Below are 23,230 nucleotides of genomic sequence, written 5' to 3' on the forward strand. Positions count from 1 at the left end.
ACATACCTGGGTTGTGTGCTTGATTGCCAGTGGGAGGTATGCTGGAGGCAGCTGATCAATGATGTTTCTCTCTATATCTCCCTCTCCCTTCCTCTCTCTCAAATAAATAAATAGATATCAATAAAAAAAAAAAATGTTTAGAACTGCCTAGATCTTGAGACTCTTATCCTAGCTAACATTTCAAAGGAGGGCACAGGTGACTCATAATGTTCGGCTCAAGCCCCAGAGAGGACCTGGAGATGAGGCCAGTTTACTCCTGGCTTATTAATACCAATCTGATAGATAGCTTTAAAAAGGGCTGTGAAGTCTGACCTTGGTGTTCACTTCAGGTCTAGACAAAGAGTTGGATGACCTGACACGTTTCCCATAACATATTTTTAAATTATAGCAAGAATGCCCTAGCTCAGTGGTCGGCAAACTCATTAGTCAACAGAGCCGCAGTTTGTCGACCACTGCCCTAGCTGGTTTGGCTCGGTGGATACAGTGTAGGCCTGCAGAGTAAAGGGTCTGAGTTCGATTACAGTCAAGGGCACATGCCCGGGTTGTGGGCTCTATCCCCAATGTAGGGTGTGCAGGAGGCAGCCTATCAGTGATTCTCTCTCATCATTGATGTTTCTAGCTCTCTCTCCCTCTCTGAAATCAATAAAAATATATAAAAATAATAAAATATAATAGTAAAAAAAATTATAGCAAGAAACAAACTTCAAAGTTCTTATGTTTGCTAACACGGTTACTGACCACTCTCCAACATCAGTCACTTCCTTACCTCATATCACTATCTATTACAACCTCTTGATTGAAGTGTGATCGCAGCATGAAGGCCTACTGCTTAAGGTGAATTTTCAGGATATTAATTACTGCCACATTCTGGAATTCCAGAGGCAATTTCAACATCAAAGTTGACAATGACATCATTGTGGAGTCCTTGGAACAATGTCACAAAAAAATACTTGCATGTGTGAGATTTGAAGTATCTGGCTTAACGCATTATTTTCTAGGGTTCGAACCACCTGGCAAACCCACACATAACAAGTTATGATAGTTTGTATGAGGAAATACAGAATAAAGTTGTTGAAAGCTGCTTCAGTCTCACACTGAAGAGCTACCTGTTTGTGATGGATAATTTTATGCATCAACTGGGCTAAAGGATGCCCACCACTTAGTCAAGCCTCAATCCAGGCACGTCACTCTCCCTACAGGCGCTCTTACTCCTGCAAAAAGCACCATCTCAGGAAACAAGAGGCTGAGCTGACAGTCTCCTTTGTGGCATCTTTATTTTCCCACCTGGTACGTGAACAATGTAAATGTGGGTCAAAAAATCAGCTGCACTGAAACACTTCAACTAATTGTAAAACAGAGGGGAGTGGACACAGAGGGTGGGGGGTGACAGTTCCAGACCAGCTTCCTTAAAGGGCTTGTGGTCTAAGCCCGTGACCAGAGGGTGTTCTGGGCAGGACCATGCAGTGCAGACTCTGGCGAGGAGGGACAAGAAGGACAGTCACAACAGGGACTGCAGCCCAGCATGAGTTTATTGGCTTCTGGCGGCACACTCCTGCTTGATGAAGTTGATCAGCCCATTGGTGGAAGAGTCGTGAGAGGTCACCGGGCTGCTGCCATCAAGCTCAGGCTCAATTTGCTTAGCCAGCTGCTTTCCCAGCTCCACTCTGCCAGGAAAAGGAGGAAGAATTGTACGAGGAAGGTTCCGGTATTGCTCGCGTGAGATCCACAAGCATGCCCACCCTCTCCTTGAATCAGTAACTCACCCCCATTGGTCAAAGCTGTTGATGTCCCAGATGATGCCCTGAACGAAGATCTTGTGCTCATACATGGCTGCAGAGGTGGCAGATGTGCACATTTAGGGCTCTTCCAGCCCAGTACAACTTATCCCAAGCCGGGACCTTCCCCATTCACTTACCAATTAAGGCGCCAAGAATGAATGGTGTGAGCATGGTAAACATAATAGAGTTGGTTGGACGATTTCCTTCAAAGACCTTCAGAAAACACCCAGGAACAGCCCCCAGTTAGTTGTGATCCCTAAGTCCTCAGAAGGGAAGCCCACCCTGCCCCAGAAGCAGGGATATGTAGGTCTTTTAGGATGGTCCCTCCTACTGTGTAGGACAAGCCAAGCACATCATGAGCCCTGCCTGGGCCCCACAACTTTATCCTTCCAACTCCAATATGCCACCTAAACCCCACTTCAGAAGTGCTTACCTTGTGTGGCAACAGCTTCTCCAACTCCCCTGGGCTCTTTCCTGCAGCCTGGAGCTCCTTCCGAGCCTCCTCTGTCGACTTCCCCCTCATCAGGGCCTCAGTCTGGGCCAAGAAGTTGGCCAGGAGGATCTGATGAGAGAGACATGCAATTTTGCTTGGAAGCACTGTCTGAGCTTCAGGCAGAGGGATGAGACCACTTGGAACTTGCCAGTCACAGTTAATCCCAACATGGGCCAGACGGCCGTCCCCACTCTAGAGCTCAGCTGGAGCACAGGGGGACAGCAAGGCACATCTGACGACACCAGAAGAAGGTAACTATCCTTTAAGGAATATGGACTACTTGCCACGGGCCCTGCTAAGAACTTAAATGACACCTACTAAGATTCCCAGGAGGAAAGGCATCATCTCTCTCGAGTGGAGCCTCAATTTCTTCAAGTGAACAGCACTGATGCGCAGAAGTACAAGGGGAAGAATCAGAATTCAAACCCAGGTCTCCGAGTCCAAATACTGTGGGCATGGGGCCCACAGTAACCAGGCTAATGTGGATACCCAAGATGAGGTATGATCAATCCTCTTAAAGGACTTTATCAGGTTAAGAATTAGATGATTTTCCCATTTGCTACTGTGTAGGCAAGATCTTGGCTCTGTGATTTTTTTTTTACCCACTGCTGTTACACCTGTGTATGTCACATTACATGGCAAAAAGGATTTTACAGATGGAACTAAGGTCACAGCACGACTGGTGTGGCTCAATGGTTGAGTGTTGACCTATGAACCAGGAGGTCACGGTTTGATTCCCGGTCAGGGCACATGCCTGGGTTGGGGGCTCAATCTCCAGGAGGGGGTGTGCAGGAGGCAGCTGATGAATGTTTCTCTCTCATCATTGATGTTTCTCTCTCTCCCTCTCCCTCTCCCTTCCTCTCTGAAAGCAATAAATATATATATATATATATATATGTATATATATATATATATATATATATATATACACACACACATATATATATGTGTGTGTGTGTGTGTGTGTGTATATATATATATATATATATATATATATATATATATATATGAATTAAGGTCACAGATCTTAAGATCTAGAGATTATGCAGGTGGGCCCACTGGGCCCTTAAAAGTAGAAAGAGGAAGGCAAATGAGTCAGTCACAGAGATGCAACAGAAGAGAATCAAAGCTTGAGAGGGACTCAACCCTCTATTGCTGATTCTGGGATGGAGGGGACCACGAGCCAAGGTGGCTTCTAGAAGCTGAGAGTGACCCCCGGCCACCAGCCAGCAAGGAAACTGGACCTTGGTTCTAACCTCAGCAGAGACCCAGCAGAGCCTGGTGTGGACTTCAGACCCACAGAAACCGAGATAACAAATGGGTGTGGTTTTAAGCCACTAAGCGTGTGGTCATTTGTCACGGCAGGAATAGAAAACTAGTCTAACTGCCGATCAGTGCATCCGGTCTTACGGGGTCTGGCTGTAACGTGAGCCTAGGAAAGCGTGCGGGGGGTCTGGATGGGGGCTCTTACCTTGTGATGCAGACCCTTCCTTATTGGGTGCTGGCTCTGAACCGGGACGAGGAAGTCACAAGGTATCATCTTGGTGCCTGCGAACGGCACTGTGGTCACTCGGGCACTACCCCAGCCCGCAGGGGCCGGCGCGGACCTAATGGAGGGGTCTGTGCTGGTGGGCCCTCTCCCGCCCAGCGGCACCTGTGCCCAGGCCAGGTGGGCCCTACCTTGGTGGATGAGCTGGTAGAAGGCGTGCTGGCCATTGGTCCCTGGCTCCCCCCACACAATGGGGCCCGTCTGGTGGTCCACACGGGTGCCGGACTTGGTGATGTACTTCCCATTGGACTCCATGTCACCCTGAGATGTGGACAGAAACCAGCCCTCTCTCTGCAAGTGCTGCTCCCTCACGCACCGTACCCAAACCCTGCCCTGGCCCTGAGAGAGATCCACAAGCATGATCCTTTTATCTCCCCTCACCCGTGAAGATACAGGCTCTCAAGCTCCCTAGCTTAGACCACTCTGCAGGAAGAAGCCACGACTAGGAGAAAGTGGGTATGAAGGTTCCAGGGAGAACTCCCTAAGGGAAGAAATTGGGTCACAAAATCTTCAACTGGCTTCTTAAGGGAGAAGCAGGCTGGCGTCCAGAGTGAAGAGCCTTTGAGGGCTGTCACCCAAATGGATACTGGGCCTTGGGACGTCTTTGCCCTCCTTCAAGCACAGGATTCACCTGCAGGTGCTGGTGAAAGTCTGCTGGGCCTGCCCCAGGGCTACAAGGCAGGGACTGGGTCTGTGCTAAAGACAAGCAGGGACAGATGAGGAAGGGCTGCCTGCCCAGAGCGGAGGCTGGACTAGGGGAGGGGCTCTGGAGATTCCGGCAGGGGGCAGAGGGCTGTGAGTAGCCCAAAGAGGCACCACAAACTGCGTGTGGACTTGCTTTTCTGGAGGGACAAAGGGAGTAAAACCATAGGGGTCCTGACCTGTGGCCCCACCCTATCGCAGGCACACAGGGTGATGTACAAGGAAAAACCACCCGGCTGAGAAACATGCCCTGAGCCAAGCCAGGACTTAACTGGCCAGGGCTCCATGACAACCAGCCATGCCTTTCCCATGGAAATCAAACGTGGCCGACACTCAGCTCAGACAGATCCTGGATGCAAAGATTCACCCTGAGATGGGGAGCAGAGGTGGGCCTTGGTCATGCCCAGGGGTAATGGATGTGCAGGAAGCTGGGAACCTGGACTCATAGGCCTCTCAGGCCCCCCAAAGGCTATGCTGACCCCAAGGCCTGGCCTGGCAGCTCGTACCTGCTGGAAGTAGGCAGCAAAGCGGTGCAGGTACTGGTCATAGGGCAGCATGGCATGTGTCTCACACCCAAAGCAGTTGATGTACCAGACACCCAGCAAAGCCAGCAAGACGGGGGCATTCTTCTCCAGGGGCGTCTTGCGGAAGTGCTGATCCTGAAATGAGAGCAGGGTGGATGGGCACTGAGCAGCTGCCAGGGATGGGAGGGGAGGAGGGGAGGGGAAGGGGCAGGGGAAGGGATTGGGGGGGGGAAGGGGGGAGTGGAGGGAGATGGACTAAGCACAAGTCTCTGGCCAGTGCTTGGCAGAGAACACAAGCCTCCGCACTTACCATCCAGTGAGCCCCCGAGAGCAGCTGCTCGAAGTTGTCAAATCCTGTGACACAAAAGCAGAGTCAACAGAAGTGGTCATGCCCTAAGCCCTCCTGGCAGTGGGCACAGCTTCTTCTGGAACCAGGGAAAGGCTAGATGGGGAGCCAGGAGAAGGAGGACCTGGGAGGAACTGGGCCTGCGGGAAGCCTCTCTTGTTGGATCAGCTCTGAGCGCAAAGATGGATCTAAACGCCTCACAGGAAAAACGAGGCTTTCCCAACCCCTCTGGGAAACAAGCAGGACTGCAGCTGTGAGGGGCAGAGAGAAAGGCCAGCCTGCAAACCCCAAAGAAAACTCGGTCCATCCCTCTTGACCTGAAAGACATGTACCAGCCAAGGGCAGCAAGGCCAGGGGCCTGTGGGCACAGGAAGGTGCTCAGTGACATGAGCACCCTCCATCCTTAGACTTTCAACATCACCTCCCAAGACAGAAACGGACACTCACCCACGTGCAGGGCAATGGAGAGTCCAATGGCTGACCACAGCGAGTAGCGTCCTCCTACCCACTGAGAGAGACAGGAAACGGTGCTGAGGAAGGGTTGGCACACCCGCCCCTCCCTCCTGCCACAAAACTTGCCCCCTGAGAGCAATGCTCTTCCACAGGTGCAGCTCAGAGGGCCGGGGCCCAGCCCACCTCGGGCCAGGTGCTGAGACTGATCAGAGCCAGAAGACTCAATCGGAGATTTTTACCATAGCTGACCCTGTCTCCTCGGACACTGAAAGACCCAGAGCCTCATACCTGTGCCAGGTTCAGCCTCTCCAAACACTGATAGACCAAGCGCCTCAAACCTGTGCCTGGTCAGGCCTCCTCAGACACCCACAGATCCAGAACCTCATACCTGTGCCCGGTCAGGCCTCCTCAGACACCCACAGATCCAGATCCTCATACCTGTGCCTGGTCAGGCCTCCTCAGACACCCACAGATCCAGAACCTCATACCTGTGCATGGTCAGGCCTCCTCAGACACCCACAGATCCAGAACCTCATACCTGTGAATGGTCAGGCCTCCTCAGACACCCACAGATCCAGAACCTCATACCTGTGCCTGGTCAGGCCTCCTCAGACACCCACAGATCCAGAACTTCATACCTGTGCCCGGTCAGGCCTCCTCAGACACCCACAGATCCAGAACCTCATACCTGTGCCCGGTCAGGCCTCCTCAGACACCCACAGATCCAGATCCTCATACCTGTGCATGGTCAGGCCTCCTCAGACACCCACAGATCCAGAACCTCATACCTGTGTCTGGTCAGGCCTCCTAAAAAACCCACAGATCCAGAACCTCATACCTGTGCCTGGTCAGGCCTCCTCAGACACCCACATATCCAGAATCTCATACCTGTGCCTGGTCAGGCCTCCTCAGACACCCACAGATCCAGAACCTCATACCTGTGCCTGGTCAAGCCTCCTCAGACACCCACAGATCCAGAACCTCATACCTGTGCCTGGTCAGGCCTCCTAAAAAACCCACAGATCCAGAACCTCATACCTGTGCCTGGTCAGGCCTCCTCAGACACCCACATATCCAGAATCTCATACCTGTGCCTGGTCAGGCCTCCTCAGACACCCACAGATCCAGAACCTCATACCTGTGCCCGGTCAGGCCTCCTCAGACACCCAAAGATCCAGAACCTCATACCTGTGCCCGGTCAGGCCTCCTCAGACACCCACAGATCCAGCTCCTCATACCTGTGCATGGTCAGGCCTCCTCAGACACCCACAGATCCAGAACCTCATACCTGTGTCTGGTCAGGCCTCCTAAAAAACCCACAGATCCAGAACCTCATACCTGTGCCTGGTCAGGCCTCCTCAGACACCCACAGATCCAGAACCTCATACCTGTGCCTGGTCAAGCCTCCTCAGACACCCACAGATCCAGAACCTCATACCTGTGTCTGGTCAGGCCTCCTAAAAAACCCACAGATCCAGAACCTCATACCTGTGCCTGGTCAGGCCTCCTCAGACACCCACATATCCAGAATCTCATACCTGTGCCTGGTCAGGCCTCCTCAGACACCCACAGATCCAGAACCTCATACCTGTGCCTGGTCAGGCCTCCTCAGACACCCACAGATCCAGATCCTCATACCTGTGCCTGGTCAGGCCTCCTCAGACACCCACAGATCCAGAACCTCATACCTGTGCCTGGTCTGGCCTCCTCAGACACCCACAGATCCAGAACCTCATACCTGTGCCTGGTCAAGCCTCCTCAGACTCCCACAGATCCAGAACCTCATACCTGTGCCTGGTCAGGCCTCCTCAGACCCCCACAGATCCAGAACCTCATACCTGTGCCTGGTCAGGCCTCCTCAGACCCCCACAGATCCAGAACCTCATACCTGTGCCTGGTCAGGCTTCCTCAGACCCCCACAGATCCAGAACCTCATACCTGTGCCTGGTCAGGCTTCCTCAGACCCCCACAGATCCAGAACCTCATACCTGTGCATGGTCAGGCCTCCTCAGACACCCACAGATCCAGCGCCTCATACCTGTGCCTGGTCAGGCCTCCTCAGACACCCACAGATCCAGAACCTCATTACTGTGCCTGGTCAGGCCTCCTCAGACACCCACAGATCCAGCTCCTCATACCTGTGCCCGGTCAGGCCTCCTCAGACACCCACAGATCCAGAACCTCATACCTGTGCCTGGTCAGGCCTCCTCAGACTCCCACAGATCCAGAACCTCATACCTGTGCCTGGTCAGGCCTCCTCAGACTCCCACAGATCCAGAACCTCATACCTATGCCTGGTCAGGCCTCCTCAGACACCCACAGATCCAGAACCTCATACCTGTGCCTGGTCAGGCCTCCTCAGACACCCACAGATCCAGAACCTCATACATGTGCCTGGTCAGGCCTCCTCAGACACCCACAGATCCAGCGCCTCATACCTGTGCCTGGTCAGGCCTCCTCAGACACCCACAGATCCAGAACCTCATACCTGTGTCTGGTCAGGCCTCCTCAGACACCCACAGATCCAGAACCTCATACCTGTGCCTGGTCAGGTCTCCTCAGACACCCACAGTTCCAGTGTCTCATACTTGTGCCTGGTCAGTTCTCCTCAGACACCCACAGATCCAGCGCCTCATACCTGTGCCTGGTTCGGCCTCCTCAGACACCCACAGATCCAGAACCTCATACCTGTGCATGGTCAGGCCTCCTCAGACACCCACAGATCCAGCGCCTCATACCTGTGCCTGGTTCGGCCTCCTCAGACACCCACAGATCCAGAACCTCATACCTATGCCTGGTCAGGCCTCCTCAGACACCCACAGATCCAGCGCCTCATACCTATGCCTGGTCAGGCCTCCTCAGACACCCACAGATCCAGAACCTCATACCTGTGCCTGGGCAGGCCTCCTCAGACACCCACAGATCCAGAACCTCATACCTGTGCCTGGTCAGGCCTCCTCAGACACCCACAGATCCAGAACCTCATACCTGTGCCTGGTCAGGCCTCCTCAGACACCCACAGATCCAGAACCTCATACCTGTGCCTGGTTCGGCCTCCTCAGACACCCACAGATCCAGAACCTCATACCTGTGCCTGGTTCGGCCTCCTCAGACACCCACAGATCCAGGTCCTCATACCTGTGCCTGGTTCGGCCTCCTCAGACACCCACAGTTCCAGTGTCTCATACTTGTGCCTGGTCAGGCCTCCTCAGACACCCACAGATCCAGAACCTCATACCTGTGCCTGGTTCGGCCTCCTCAGACACCCACAGTTCCAGTGTCTCATACCTGTGCCTGGTAAGGCCTCCTCAGACACCCACAGATCCAGAACCTCATACCTGTGCCTGGTTCGGCCTCCTCAGACACCCACAGTTCCAGTGTCTCAAACTTGTGCCTAGTTTATCTCCTTGAACACTGACCGACCCAGTGCCTTGTACCTATGCCATGCCTGCATCCTCAGACTAACAGGTTCAGTGCCTCATACGTGGGCCCAGCCTGCCTCTTGACACAGCCACAGGCCCAGCAGCTCATAGTTGAGCTTCACTGATGGCTGCAGCCTCAGCCCAAGACACACTAAGGCCTACTATTCATTCACACTGTGCCTTTCCATGCCATAATACTGATTCTACTTTGTATCATCAGAATCCTCAGAACTTGCCTGGCTGCAGTGGTTCAGCTGGTTGAGCACTGTCCTGTGCACCAAAAGGTTGCTGTTTTGATTCCTGGTCAGGGCACATACCTGGGTTGCAGGTTCATTCCCCAGTTGGGTAATGTACGGAAGGCAGCTAGCTAATCGATGTCTCTCTCTCACATCTCTCTCTCTCTCTCCTTCCCTTCCTCTCCCAAAGATAAAAAAAATTAGTAAAAGAAATCTGAGGGGTGCATGAGCCTAGATTTGAAGAAGAGCAGGCATTACCCATCAGCAACCAGAACAGCAGATGCAAAGGTCCTGTGGCAAGAGCAGCTTTTTCTCAATAGTGAGAGAATTAATTCCCACAGAAGATGCTTTGAGTGACTTAACTTCCCACTTATCCCAAGGATAGTTCTTTTACATGCTAAGGACAGATGCTAATTTCATTACATTAAATGGATGCCTTGAGGCATTAAGGCTTAATTCTGTACTGGAAACCCATTGAAATAGGCTGGCCAGGAGGAAACACAGCACAATCTAGAAGATGAAGAAAGGAGTGGGGGCTGGAGGGTAGAAGCTGAGAGGCAAGGCTGGAGAATGGAGAAGTCTGGGAGAGGTGAAAATGAAAACAGGAAACCACTTAGGACCCCCAGTGGTCATCCAGAGAATGATACTACTCTGGGAGTTCAGATTCAGGAAGTTCAATCAAACAGGATGAATTGGGAGAATAAGAGAACCAAGAGTGGCCCAGAGGTCTCTGGCCTGGGTAATAAAGACGGATGGTGGGGGTCTTCACCTGGAAAGGGTCCAGGTTTGGGGGAACCTTATCTGACAGACACAGTTTCACTGGCCACAGCATGCCTGACATAGGCTCTCAGATCTCACCAAACAAGACTCAATTCTAGATACTGGACTGAGAGCCAACAAGCCCTTAGACAGACAGATTCCACGCTGCGGACCTTGGCTGAGGCTGGCTAACAGACCTCACGTTTTTGGAAAGCCCAGCCATGTCAGTGTCTGACTTGAGACTCTAAAACCTCAACCTGCAAACACAGGTGTCTAGACCTCACCTGTAGCTACAGTGGGCCTCTTAGACCACATCTTATAGATGTAGCTCCTCAGCCATTCAACATTCTGAGCCTGACCTGTGCCCCAGACCTTACTTTATCTAATAAGACATAAACCTATCTTTTCCCTCACCTGGGTAAGTCAGGCCCTATGCCAACCAGACTACAGACCACACTTCGGACTCGTTATGGATCCTCAGGCCTCTACAATACCTTGAGCTCTGCCCATCAACCTGACAGGATGCTGACCGAGCCTGGGGCACTCTATCTGTCCTCTCTGATCCTAAGGGCTCTTAAGACCTTCCCAGGCAGACCCAGGCACACATACATAGAATGACTTGGTCTTTCCCTTGATGAGTGCCCCACACCGCCCATCTGACCTTGTCCAATCCTACCACTGAAGTTCCGACCTGTGTCTGACCTCCTTCTTAGGCCTCACCAGCCACACCAATTATGCATTTCTGGGCTAAATCTTGCCCACTCATTCTGCCTAACAAGCCCAAGGATGCCAATTTGTACCTGAATCCAGGTGGCAAGAACCCACCTAAGATCATGTTTCTACACCTCTGCCCATAGGACCCTGGATCAATGGTCTCAGTGACAAAGCCAGCATTGGGCATGGAGGCAAAGGCTTCCCCTGGGAGGTTAGCTCTGTCTGTGTCCTGTCCCAGTACCTCATATCGCACGGTTACACGCCCGTCAGAGGCGGGAGTTATAGACAGCTCCGCTAATGGACCAAGTTTCACATACCTGCCTGCATCTCAACCGATAGCCCAACGCAGACTCCTCACACCTTTCTGAGAGAGCTGGCTATATCTACATGGGCTCTCAGGCCTAACCTGAGAGGCCCAGGTCTATATCCTATGCTTGACTCTGCTCTTTTCATCTTCTAGACAGACCCAGCACTCCCAACCCCTGCTTACCCTGTGTATCAATACCTCCCTGAGGAGTCACAGATCTCATCAGACACGAACATCTCTGCATACCTGTGCCCCACAGACCCCACCTGAGAGATGCAGTGCTACCTACCCGTGACGAACCCACGTTCCCCAAGCCTAACTTCTAAGACCTGGGTCAACGCACCTGAGCCAAGGCCATGTTCCAAGGACGTCACCTGAAGGATCCAGGCATACATACCTGTAGCTCCCAAGTCCCTGCCTGAGAACCACATCTGCCTACTTGTGTCTAACTTTGGCCCCTGGAGCCCCATAAGCCCCACAGTGCTCTCTGCCTGTCCCGGAAGGCTGTGCCCTGGTTCTTTCAGGCCTTACCACAAAGACCCAAGGGCACCTAATCTCACCTGAATCCAGTACGTGAAAGAGCCAACTCTACCTACCTGCGTTCAACTCTAACTCTTTACGGTTCATAAGGCACTACACTTGGCAGACAGGCTTTGCCTACCTGCCTTAGACTCTGGTTTCTCCAGTCGGTGGGCCCGCTCTCCTTACCCCACAGATTGATTATGGGTTCTCAGGTTACACTTGATGGGCCAGCTTTATCTAGCTGTATGTGACCCTGGCTCCTCCCACTGTACCTAGCTCCTCAGCCATACCTGGCGACCTCTGCTTGAGTTTGGCTCCTCAAACCACACCTAGTAGGACAGTTCTACCTACATGTGCTTGACCTGGGTCCTCAGACAGCACCTGGCAGGTCAGCGCTGCCTACCTGTGCTTGACCTTCTCTCCTCAGACCACACGACAGTTCTACTTACCTGTACATGACCCTGGCTCTTTATGTTGTACCTAGTGGGCCTGCTCTGCCTACCTGTGCTTGACCTGGGCTCTTCAGACTATACCTGATGGCAGCTCTACCTACTGTACTGGCCCCTGGGTCCTCTGATAACATCGGTCAGACCATTTCATGCTCCTGGCTCCTTACACTGCAGCTGGTGGGCCAACTCTGCCTACCTGTGCTTGACTTTGGCTCCTCCGATCACACCTGGTAGGCCAGCTACCTACCTGTACATGACCTACCTACCTGTACATGACCCTGGCATTTAAAAAAAATACGTATTTTTATTGATTTCAAAGAGGAAGGGAGAGGGAGATAGAAACATCAATGATGAGAGAGAATCACTGACTGGCTGCCTCCTGCACACTCCCTACTGGGGGGTCGAGCCCACAACCTGGGTATGTGCCCTTGACCAGAATCGAACCCAGGACCCTTCAGTCCACAGGCTGATGCTCTATCCACTGAGCCAAACCAGCTAGGGCATGACCCTGGCATTTTATACTGTACCTAGTGGGCCAGCTCTGCCTACCTGTACTTGAGCTTGGCTCCTCAGACCGTATCTAGTGGGACAGTTCTACCTACCTGTGCTTGACCCTGGGTCTTCAGACAGCACCTGGCAGGTCAGTTCTGCCTACCTGTTCTTGACCTAGGCTCCTCCACAACTGGTAGTGCAGTTCTACTTATCTGTATATGTCCATGGCTCCTTATACTGTACCTAATGGGCTCTGCCTACCTGTGCTTGATCCTGGGTCTCAGACACACCTGGTGGGTCAGCTCTGCCTACCTATGCTTGATCTTGGGTGCTCAGACCACATCTGGCAGGCCAGCTCTGCCTACCTGTGCTTGACCTTGGGTGCTCAGACCACATCTGGCAGGCCAGCTCTGCCTACCTGTGCTTGACCTTGGGTGTTCAGACCACATCTGGCAGGCCAGCTCTGCCTACCTGTGCTTGACCTTGGGTGTTCAGACCATATCTGGTGAGCTGCTTCTACCCACCTGTATGTGACCCTGGCTCCTTATACTGTACTTAGTGGGCATTTCTGCCAACCTATGCTTAACCCTGGCTCCTCAGACCTCACCTGGTTAACCAGCTCTACCTACTACCTGTACTTGACCTTGGCTCCTCAGACCACACCTGTGAGCCAGCTCTACCTACCTGCAAATAACATTGGCTTTTTAAAAAAAATTGATTTCAGAGAGGGAGGGAGAGGGAGAGATAGACACACCAATGATGAGGGAGAATCATTGATTGGCTACCTCCTGCACGCTTCCCTCTCCCTCTGGGAATCAAGCCCACAACCAGGGCATATGCCCTGACTGGGAATGGAACCGTGACCTTCTGGTTCATAGGTCGACACTCAACCACTGAGCCACACCATCTGGGCAGACACTGGCCCTTTATACTGCATGCAGTGGGTCAGCTCTGCCTACCTGCACATGATCCTGGCTCCTCATACTGTACTTGGTGGGCCAGCTCTGCCTACCTTGCTTGACTTTGGCTCCTTAGACCACACTGGGTGGGAAAGTTCTACCTACCTGTGCTTGACCCTCCATCCTCAGACTGAACCTGGAAGGCCAGCTCTTCCTATAGATGACTGTGGCTACTTACATTGCAGCTTGTGGCCCAGCTCTACCTACCTGTACTTGGCCCTGGGTCCCAGAACACACCTGATAGGCCAGCTTTGCCTACCAATGCTTGACCCTGTGTCCTTGGACCTGCCCACCTGTGCTTGACACTCGCTCCTCAGACTTCACCTGCTGGGATAGTGCTGCCTACCTGAGCTTGCTCCTGGCTGCTAAAACTGCACCTGGTGGGCTTTCTTTGCCTACCTGTACCTCATCTTACCTGCTTACATCTCACTGAATGCATTCGGTTCTTACCTGAGCTTGACTGTGACTTTTTAGATTTCACTTGCCAGACCCAGTTTTTTAACTTGACCTGATCCTGGCCCCAACAGACCTTCCCTGACAAACCCTGTTCTACCCACCTGTGCGTAAAATACACTGACAGAGCCAAGGATACAAACCTGTGCCAGATGCAGATTCCATAGACCTTACCTGAGAAACTCAATTCCATATACGTGTACCTGGCCACACCTCCTCAACCTCACATGAAATCTCTACAAGATAGGTAGAGATGCAGTTCTACCTGCCAAACTTGACCTTACCTAGGAGATTGTACCTAATCCCAGCACTTCAGATCTCACCCGAGAGAGCCTGCTCTGTCCACCTGTTTTCACTTCATATTCTCAGAGGTGATCTAAGACAGTGGTCGGCAAACTCGTTAGTCAACAGAGCCAAATATCAACAGTACAACGATTGAAATTTCTTTTGTGTCGACCTATGAACCAGAAGGTCACGGTTCCATTCCCAGTCAGGGCATATGCCCTGGTTGTGGGCTTGATTCCCAGAGGGAGAGGGAAGCGTGCAGGAGGTAGCCAATCAATGATTCTCCCTCATCATGAGCCAAATTTTTAAAACTTAACCTTTTGCACTTGGATGTCGAGTATGACTCGACACGGTTAGCATCGGTAGCAGCTCTTTTTATACTCTTTGAATGTATCAATAATTTGAAATATAAAAAAACCCAAATAAATAAGTTTGTATGAAAAGAAACTCCAGTTTTTTATTCTACTTCCGCACTTTGTAAAATCTGGGGTATTTAAAAAATTAAATCCCGAGTCGAATAAAGGAATCGAGAAAAAAGCAAGCGAGTGCAAAGGGTTAAACTTCTTCTAACGCCACTTCTTCAAAATAGACTCACCCAGGCCGTGGTATTTTGTGGAAGAGCCACACTCAAGGGGCCAAAGAGCCGCATGTAGCTCGCGAGCCGCAGTTTGCCGACCACGGTTCTAAGAGATTCAGTTCTTTCTAAATGAGCCTAACCCTGGCTCCTCAGACCTCTCCTACAAATCTGCTCTACCTACCTGTGCCTCTAAAGTGAGACAGAACTTGAGCCGTGGCTTTACAGGTCAACCTACCTCTACTTGCCCTTGATTTCACAGATACTACCTGAAATACTCAATTCTACCTACCTGTGCGTGACCTCAGCTCCTCAGATGTAGAATAAGAACCAGGGCCTGGCCTTAGCAGCTCAGAACTTACCTGTTCAAGACCCAAAAGTACTAACCTGTGTATCTCACTTCAACTCCTCGGACTTCACTTGACACCCTGCTCTACATACCTGAGTCAGACCCAGAATTCCCAAACCTCCCAGATGGATACAGTTCTACATCCCTTGGCCTGACTCCAGCTTTCAGTCTTTCCCCATCGACCTCTATGCAACACCAGAACTGCTCAGACATCACCTGAGGACAAAGTTCTGACCTCGACCTGTCAGAACTCACCTGTCAGACTCAGCTCTGTCTCTGCCTATCTTTGGCTCCAGTTGGTCCTTACCTGACCAACCCAGGTCTACCTAAATGTGCCTAATCTTGGCTTCTCAGACCTCCTTAAGAAACATAGTCACACACACCTTGTCTGATTCCAGCTCCTGAGACCTCAGACAGATGTGGCTTTACAGACTGCCCGTGGCAGACTCCAAGTCACCCCTTATTCATTTCACTTCCTGCAATTTCAGTTAACCAGGGTCAACCATGCTCCAAAAATATTAAATGGAAAATTCAAGAAATAAACAATTTACAAAATTTTAATTGCACACCATTCTGAGTAGGGTGATGAAATCTCATTTTGTCCTGCTGCATTCTGCCCAGAACACGAATCATCGCCTTTTATAACCAGGTGCGTTCCTACCTCTCTCTCTAACCCTACCCCAGCCAGACCCCAATGCCACAGGCCATGCCTTGGCCTAGTTATGAAACCTCAGAGGCTTCTGCAGTACCTTGTGCTCTGCCCATCATACCTGGTCAGGATGCTGAGAGCCAGGTGGTTGCCCTGGCTCAGGGGATTCACCTATGTCTAATCCTGAGTTCTAATCACCTCATTTGAGTGATCAGCCACCCATTACCTGATGCTGACTTCTCAGAACTGACTCGAGAGACCCCAATGTACGTACCTGTCCAAGATCTAAACCTCAACTCACAGATCCAGACTTAAAGATCTGTATGGGACTTTGGATCCTCAGACTTCACTTGATAGAACCATCTCTAAATACCTGTTTCTCCTCCAGAATTCAAAGACCTCACCTGTACCTTTACCTCTCCTGCACCTTCTAGAACCCACCTGTACCTGTCCTGGTTCCTCTTCAGATCTCACCAGGCAAAATTAGCTCTGACAGGCAAGCCCGGAGACAGCCCACGATTGACTGCCATGCCCTTGCTTGATCCCAACACATAAAGATGCCCCATGACCGACCTCAACAGATCGGGCCTCAATTTACATACCTCTGCCCGACTGGACTCTTCCAACCTTACCTCAGAGCCAATGCAATATCCCTATGCCTGTCCTGACTCCTCTGCCTCACCTGAGACACCCTAACTCCTGAAACTTCACCTGTCCCTGTTCTTGGCTCCTCAGACGCCAACGACTCCATTCAGCAACATATACTTTTAGTGAACCAGGCAGGTCCCTCCTCCAGCTCCTGTGGCATGTGGTATGTTTGGCCTGGCCACCTAGGCCTCACTAGGCAGCCCTAGACCCATGTTCCTGTGCCCAAGTATCATTCCTAGGCCTTACCTGGGAGACACAGGCCTCTCCCTAAGCCATATCCCAGCTCATCTCTGCATGCTGGGCACGTACGGGCACTGAACACGCAGACTAGGACACAACCTGGCTAGCAGGAGCACATGCCCCTGACCACCACTCGCTCAGGCTCCAGACCCTGGGAGGAGGTGAAAACCTCCCCTCCCTTGGCAGGCATGCAGCATCTGTTAGAGCTGCAGTCTCTCTCGACCGCAGTTCCTCATCTGAGCCACCGGATGTAGAAAATTATTTGAGTGACTTCTCAATTCTCCCAAGGATGGTACATAACTAGTCCCCATCCTAGAAAGACATTAAATCATTGCACATAATAAGATGCCTTAGAGCTTAATTCTCTCCCAGACTCCAAGGCCTGCAGAGCTTTCAAAGGTTACATTTGTGAATGCTGTCACCATGCAAACAGTCTAAAGGCCTGGAAACAGCCGCAGGGATCAAGCCCTCTTCAGTGAGCCTGCCATGGTTATGCCCCCCGCATTCACAGCACCCACAGCGCACCCTGCCCTGTAGCCCTGCACCCCAAGCCTTCCCTGCATTCCACAGCCGGAGCGCTTCTCACACCACTGCTGCTCTCAGGAAAGTTCCTGCCCATTGCTTGGCACCAGCTCTGGCTCTCGCAGAGATGAGTCCATGTGACCACATGTCGGTAGAGTGGCCTGCGGCTCTGCCACTCAGTCAAATTTTGCTCTGCAAGCTGCCTAGCAAGGCCCTTCCCAGGCCCCGGGCCTGGTGCCTCCTCTTTGCTGCCCTCCAGTTGCTCCTGCACAATCTTCCCAGGCTGCCTGGTCACACCCCCTGCCTCTCCCTGCCCCTTGGCCTTTTCAGATTGCGGCCGTAGTTCAGGAGAAAGGTCACCACTGAGAATAACTCATAGCCTCAGCTTTGTAAGGAGGGGAGGGGCGGCTCCCATTACGCCTCAGTGGGTGCTGCTGGCAGGCACCCAGGGGAGTGTCACCCTAGCTTTGTGAGCTTGGCTCTCCCTCGGTGGAAGTGGAGCCCTCATCCTGACTGGGCTGCTCCTGCCCCACATGCCTCTCTGAGAACCTCTTGGTTTTTCTCAAAGCCAGGCATGCAGCAGGTAATGAATAAATGTGGACCTGACCCCATAGGACCCTTATCTGTGGCTCCGCCGTCATGACTTAGAGAAGGACACAAAGTTAACCCGCAAGGAAGTGCCTTTACTTACATCCCAGAACTCGAACATGTTTTGAGGGTCAATTCCAAACTCCTTCACTTTGGTCTACAAACAGCAAAGGGAGAGGGAAGAAGGAAGCATGGGTTAGCTGGACAAGAACAGGAGCTCCAGGGGATGAGGAACTGTGCGGTCCGAGCATGGGAGCACCCCCCACCTTCCGCAGAGCCCCGGATGGGGCAGGGCTGCAACAGCCTGTGGGTCCAGGGCAGGGACCAAGAGCTGCCCACTCCCAGGGCTGGACACCAGGCCAGCTCGAATCCGGCACGCCGTGGCCTAGCGCCTGTGAAGCCTTCCTGCCGAGGGGGTTGCACACCCAGTACGAGGACCTGGCCCACATGCTGCTCCGGCAAGACCCACCTGTATCTGCCTGCCAGGGTCCCAGAGACGCACCCCTCTCCTATCCCCCGAACAGCTGGGAAACGTAACCTAGTGCTGGAACCCGAGCCCTGGCAGGGGCTACCTCTAGGCCAGGTACCACACAGCCAGGACACCTGCTCAGCCCTTTCAAAAATCTGGGATGGCGACTCTGCCCTAGGAAGCCTTCAGGGATGATCAATCTGATTCCGGGCTTCCTGGACAGCAGGAGCGCCCACATGTCTCTGACTACCACTTGCTCAGGCTCTGCCAGACAGTGGTGCTGTGGTTAGCCAGCCTAAAGAGGGCCGCCTGTCTCCCTCGACGGGCAGGTCAGCAGTGGAGGCAGGAAGAGGTGGAAGGGGCGGGAGGGAGCGGTCAGGAACCTGGGTGTGGCTCCAACTCTACGCAGCCCAGCACAAAGCCCACCGCCACACAGCAAGTGCTCACAAGGTTTGCCGTGGTTGTTCTTCCCAGAGCCCCGCCCCGCTCCGCTGGCCCACTCCCACCCTACCTTGCACAACCTCCAGCCAGGCAGACTATGAGACCTGGCAGGCAGATGGCCCGCGTTCTAATCCCGGCAATGACTGGGCAAAAAGTCCCATCTTTATGTAAGAACTGGGATGCAACCCCAACACCATTTAGGAAGAGGCTGGTGGTAGGGGAGCAAAGACAAGGGAGGTCGTGTGCATGGAGTGTTCTGAACTATCAGGCGGGCCTTGGAAACGCATGGGCCCGACATGATCTCACCGAGTGCAAAGCCCTTGGAGCTGCAGAGACTTGGGAGAATGCAGAAAAAACAAGGGGAGTTTGTAGCTCACTTCCCTCATAGGCACCTAACCCTCCTATCCCATCAGCCAAGCCGAGGTCCCTGAACCCGTGACCTTGGCACGTATTTTGAAAGGCCATGTCCTTGTGTGGTGTGGGCCCTCCCTGGGAGGTAGTCTGGGGACCCACACGGGCACTTACCGTATTAGTAGACAGGGCAACAAAGTGCTTCGCAACAGAAGAAGGCTACAAGAGACAGAGCCAAGTTACTACTGAACCCATCCCAGGGGGCCACCCACGGGAGGGGACACCCCCACCTCTAGAGAAACCAAGGTCCTTGGTTCTGAGGCTCTTGGAGGAGCCCCACCTCGAGGTCAAAGGTCGAGAGGACAGAAAGGTTGGCTGGCCCATCCCACCTCATCAGCCTACAAGGCCCAGAAATGGCCCTCCTTAGAAAGTGGGTGTGGCCAGGGGAGGAGAGGATCCCGCAGAGCAAGGGGCCTTAAAGAAAGGGCCCTCAGCCAATGACAGCAGGTTCTGCCACATGAACCAGGAGAGTCAGGCAGGCTGCCTCCTGCTATAGAAATAGGGCTACAGGGCTAAGCATCCCCGCCCCGGCCCTCCCGGCCCACACACCGCCCACCGCCCACCCAGCACTCACATCCTTGGCCGACTGGAGAAGCCACTCCTTCGCCGTCTCTGCGTTCGTGATGGTCTCCTGGGTGGTGAAGGTCTGCAACCAGAGAGCACAGCAGTCTGAGCAGCAGAGGCCATGGGGGTGCGCGGCTGCCACAAGGAGCGGTGCAGGACTCCACATGACCTCCGCCCGCAGGTCCACGCAGCCACGGCGAGTGGCTGCGTGTGGGGCTAAAAGGGGCCTGGGAGTAGCAGCGACATCCTGTGATTCCCAGACTTCACAACCAGAAGGGAACAGTGACAGAGGGGAACTCTACTAAGAGCCACAACCCATCCCACTCCCTCCGATCCCCGCCACAGGTCGAGGGCCAGAGCATCTTCCAGGAGAAGAGCTGCGGCCACGCCTGGACGTTCCTTCAGCCCGGGCCAGGCTATATCTCAGAATTCAGATGGGATTTTTAATATTTTAGGTGCATTAACGTGAGTAAATAGGGCATAACTGACCAACAAACAAAATGCTTACATCACCTGAGCATGGCTCTGGGATCAGAAAGGAGCAGACACTAGGGAGAGGTCACTAAGGATGAGAACAGTCCCAGGCTGAGCACAGATCCCATAAAGCAACTGGGTAACGGCCTGAAGACCAAGATTCAAGCTGATGAGTCCAGGCTCTCATCAGGCAAACAGTGAATGACCCCAGACAAGGAACAGTCTGAGGGCAGCTGTGCTGACTGGATCCACAACACAGAGTCCACTCAGAAGTGGTGGGGAGGGTCCCATGCCCTGCCCGCACCCCAACACACACAGGGGAGCCAGGCTGGGGTTGAGGCCCGTACCTTGGAAGCGATGATGAACAGGGAGGACTCAGGGTTCAGGTTGGCCAAGGTTTTGGCAATGTGGGTCCCATCGATGTTGGAGACAAACCAGACCCGGGGACCTCCCGAAGAGTATGGCTTAAGGGCTTCAGTCACCATGAGGGGTCCCTGTGGGGAGGCAAGGCATCAGAAAACAAGATTCCAGGGGGAAGAGGCAGGGACAGCCAGATCCCATCACTGGAGAAACCAAGGCCCTGGATGGGACCCGTCACCCCATCCCAAGACCGTCCTCTCCTTACCAGGTCAGAGCCACCGATGCCGATGTTAATGATGTCTGTGATGGGCTTGCCAGAGTACCCCTTCCAGTCACCACTTCGGACGCGCTGGCATAGAGCGAGAGATGTGATTAGCCCAAAACCCCAAGGATAAGCTGCTGCTCAGACACATCATCACTGCTTCCTCCTTGTGCCTCAGTGCTAACTTTCAGGCCCTCACGGGGGCCTATTGAGTGGCAGATGCCTGCCACGCTCATCACCAACTAGTTCATCATTAGCAAAGTGGGATACATCCTCCCCTCACAGTAATACTGTCAGAATTTATAAAACAAGGGTGAACTCTCAGCAGAACCCAACGTATCAGAGACCGAGAGATGGGAAATGCCAATCACTAACGCTGGTCCGTACCGGAAAAAGAACATCAGACACACAGCCAACCTCCACATGGACCTCAAATGATCCCTGCCTCCTGGTATTCACTCCCGAGCACAGTCCTTGAGTTGAACAGGGCTGAGCTGTGCACCCGTTAGGGTACTGCGGGCAGGATGGAGCGTGACTTCAGAAGCTGGGTCATGAAAGGTTTGGTCTTGTATGACTCACTTTTGGTGGAGCCGTTTACTGTGTTGTGAGAACACACAAAAGATCACACGAAGAAACCCATGTGGCAAGGAACTGAGGCGTTCTTCCAACAGCCAGGGCCAGTTCACCATCCGTGAATGGGAACCACCTGGGAAGAAGATCCTCCAGAACCCGCCAAACATTCAGGTAAGTGCCGCCCTGGCAAACACCTTGACCACAACCTCAAGAGAGACCCCCAAACCAGTTAAGCCAGTCCATAATTTCTGACCCAGAGAAACTATGTGAGATAAATGTATACTGCTGTTTAAAGCCAAACTTGGGTGTAATATGTTATCTATATATATAAAACCCGAATATGCAAATAGACCGAACAACTAAACAACTGGTCGCTATGACGTGTGCTGACCACCAGGGGGCACGTGCAGAACATGGTGAGCGTAAGCAGCCGGCGGCAGAGTGCGGAACACGGCGGGCATTGGCTGCGGCAGGATTGTGGAGCAGGTGAGTGGGGGTGCCAGACCAAGGTGAGGCACGGGTCGCTGTCATCGGGGCGAGCCTCTGATGGTTACTGAAGATTCTTTGCTCCCACATGCTGCAGTCCCACTGGGCGCTCACACCTGCTGCCGGTGTTGGCCCCAATCGCCGCTCAGGGTTTCTCCACCTCCCCCTGCTCCTGAGGGACGATTGAGGCCGGCAGCCACCTCTTGCACCCACTGTCAGCGACGGCCCCACTCGCACCCACTGCCGGCACCAGCCCTGCTTGCACCCGCAGCCAGCGCTGGAGCTGCTGCCGGCACTTGGCGCCATCAGTGGGTGCAAGCAGCGGCTGCTGGCCCTGATCACCCCTGAGGGTTTCTCCACCTCCCCCTGCTCCTGAGGGACTGTGAGAGGGTGCAGGCCAGGCTAAGGGAACCCCCCCGAGTGTACGAATTTCGTGCACCAGGCCTCTAGTATAATGATATATAAATAATGCCAGATTTTGGTACCAGAAAGTATTGCCATAACAAAACCCCAAAATTTGTGGGCAAAATCTAAAAGAATCAGTTAACGAAAGCCTAAAAAATACTAGGAAAGACTGTTAGCAGAAGTTTGATAGTCCTTGAAGAGGCTGCTAATGTGGATTTGAAGAGACAGGAGGAAAACATTATTGGAAGTTGGAGGAAAAACAATCCTTGTTATGTGGTGACAGAACATTTAACAACACTGTTGCCTGCATTAACAGGGAAAGTAAAAGATACACCGATTTATGACCTGGATGATCTAGCTACAGAGCTTTTCACTATATTAAAGGAACTGCCTGGATTTTTGGTGTTTATAGTAAAATATTAGAGAAATAAGCTCACAGAGAAACTTTTAACAAAAAGAAGCTGGGAAATGGTGGGTTAGAAAATCACAGCCTCTCAAGGAAGCAAGTGATGCTAAAATTAAGAGATGGTTCTTTGCCCCAGCCTGTGTGGCTCAGCTGGTTGGGTGTCGTCTGATGCACCAAAAGGTTCCTGGTTTGATTCGTGGTCAGGGCACATGTTCTCTCTCTCTCATGTCCTCTCTCTCTAGAAATCAATTAAAAAAAAAAGAAGAGAGAGAGAGAGAGAGAGAGAGAGAGAGAGATGGCTTCTTGGCAAAGAGCAAATGCAGAGCACTGTCACAAAAGCATAGTATAAAGACAAAGCTGAGAGTG

The 23,230-nt window shown here is 52.6% G+C and overlaps 1 protein-coding gene across 1 annotated transcript in view; it reads right to left on the minus strand.

Moving 5' to 3' along the window:
• Positions 1-1,257: 1,257 nt before the first annotated feature.
• GPI (glucose-6-phosphate isomerase) overlaps positions 1,258-23,230 on the minus strand; it is a 29,522-nt gene continuing 7,549 nt past the window's right edge. The window contains exons 5-18 of the mRNA XM_008139791.3: positions 20,998-21,081; positions 20,720-20,866; positions 19,909-19,980; positions 19,449-19,493; positions 18,117-18,170; positions 5,840-5,900; positions 5,357-5,400; positions 5,029-5,181; positions 3,952-4,081; positions 3,743-3,819; positions 2,212-2,340; positions 1,916-1,991; positions 1,764-1,830; positions 1,258-1,664 (exon numbers count right to left, since the gene is read on the minus strand). Coding sequence (XP_008138013.2) covers positions 1,529-1,664; positions 1,764-1,830; positions 1,916-1,991; positions 2,212-2,340; positions 3,743-3,819; positions 3,952-4,081; positions 5,029-5,181; positions 5,357-5,400; positions 5,840-5,900; positions 18,117-18,170; positions 19,449-19,493; positions 19,909-19,980; positions 20,720-20,866; positions 20,998-21,081 — 1,275 coding nt within the window. The 3' untranslated portion in view covers positions 1,258-1,528. The remainder of the gene's footprint in view (positions 1,665-1,763; positions 1,831-1,915; positions 1,992-2,211; positions 2,341-3,742; positions 3,820-3,951; positions 4,082-5,028; positions 5,182-5,356; positions 5,401-5,839; positions 5,901-18,116; positions 18,171-19,448; positions 19,494-19,908; positions 19,981-20,719; positions 20,867-20,997; positions 21,082-23,230) is intronic.

The sequence above is a fragment of the Eptesicus fuscus genome, chromosome 21 (genome assembly GCF_027574615.1).
Source record: "Eptesicus fuscus isolate TK198812 chromosome 21, DD_ASM_mEF_20220401, whole genome shotgun sequence".
NCBI classification, from domain to species: Eukaryota; Metazoa; Chordata; class Mammalia; order Chiroptera; family Vespertilionidae; genus Eptesicus; species Eptesicus fuscus.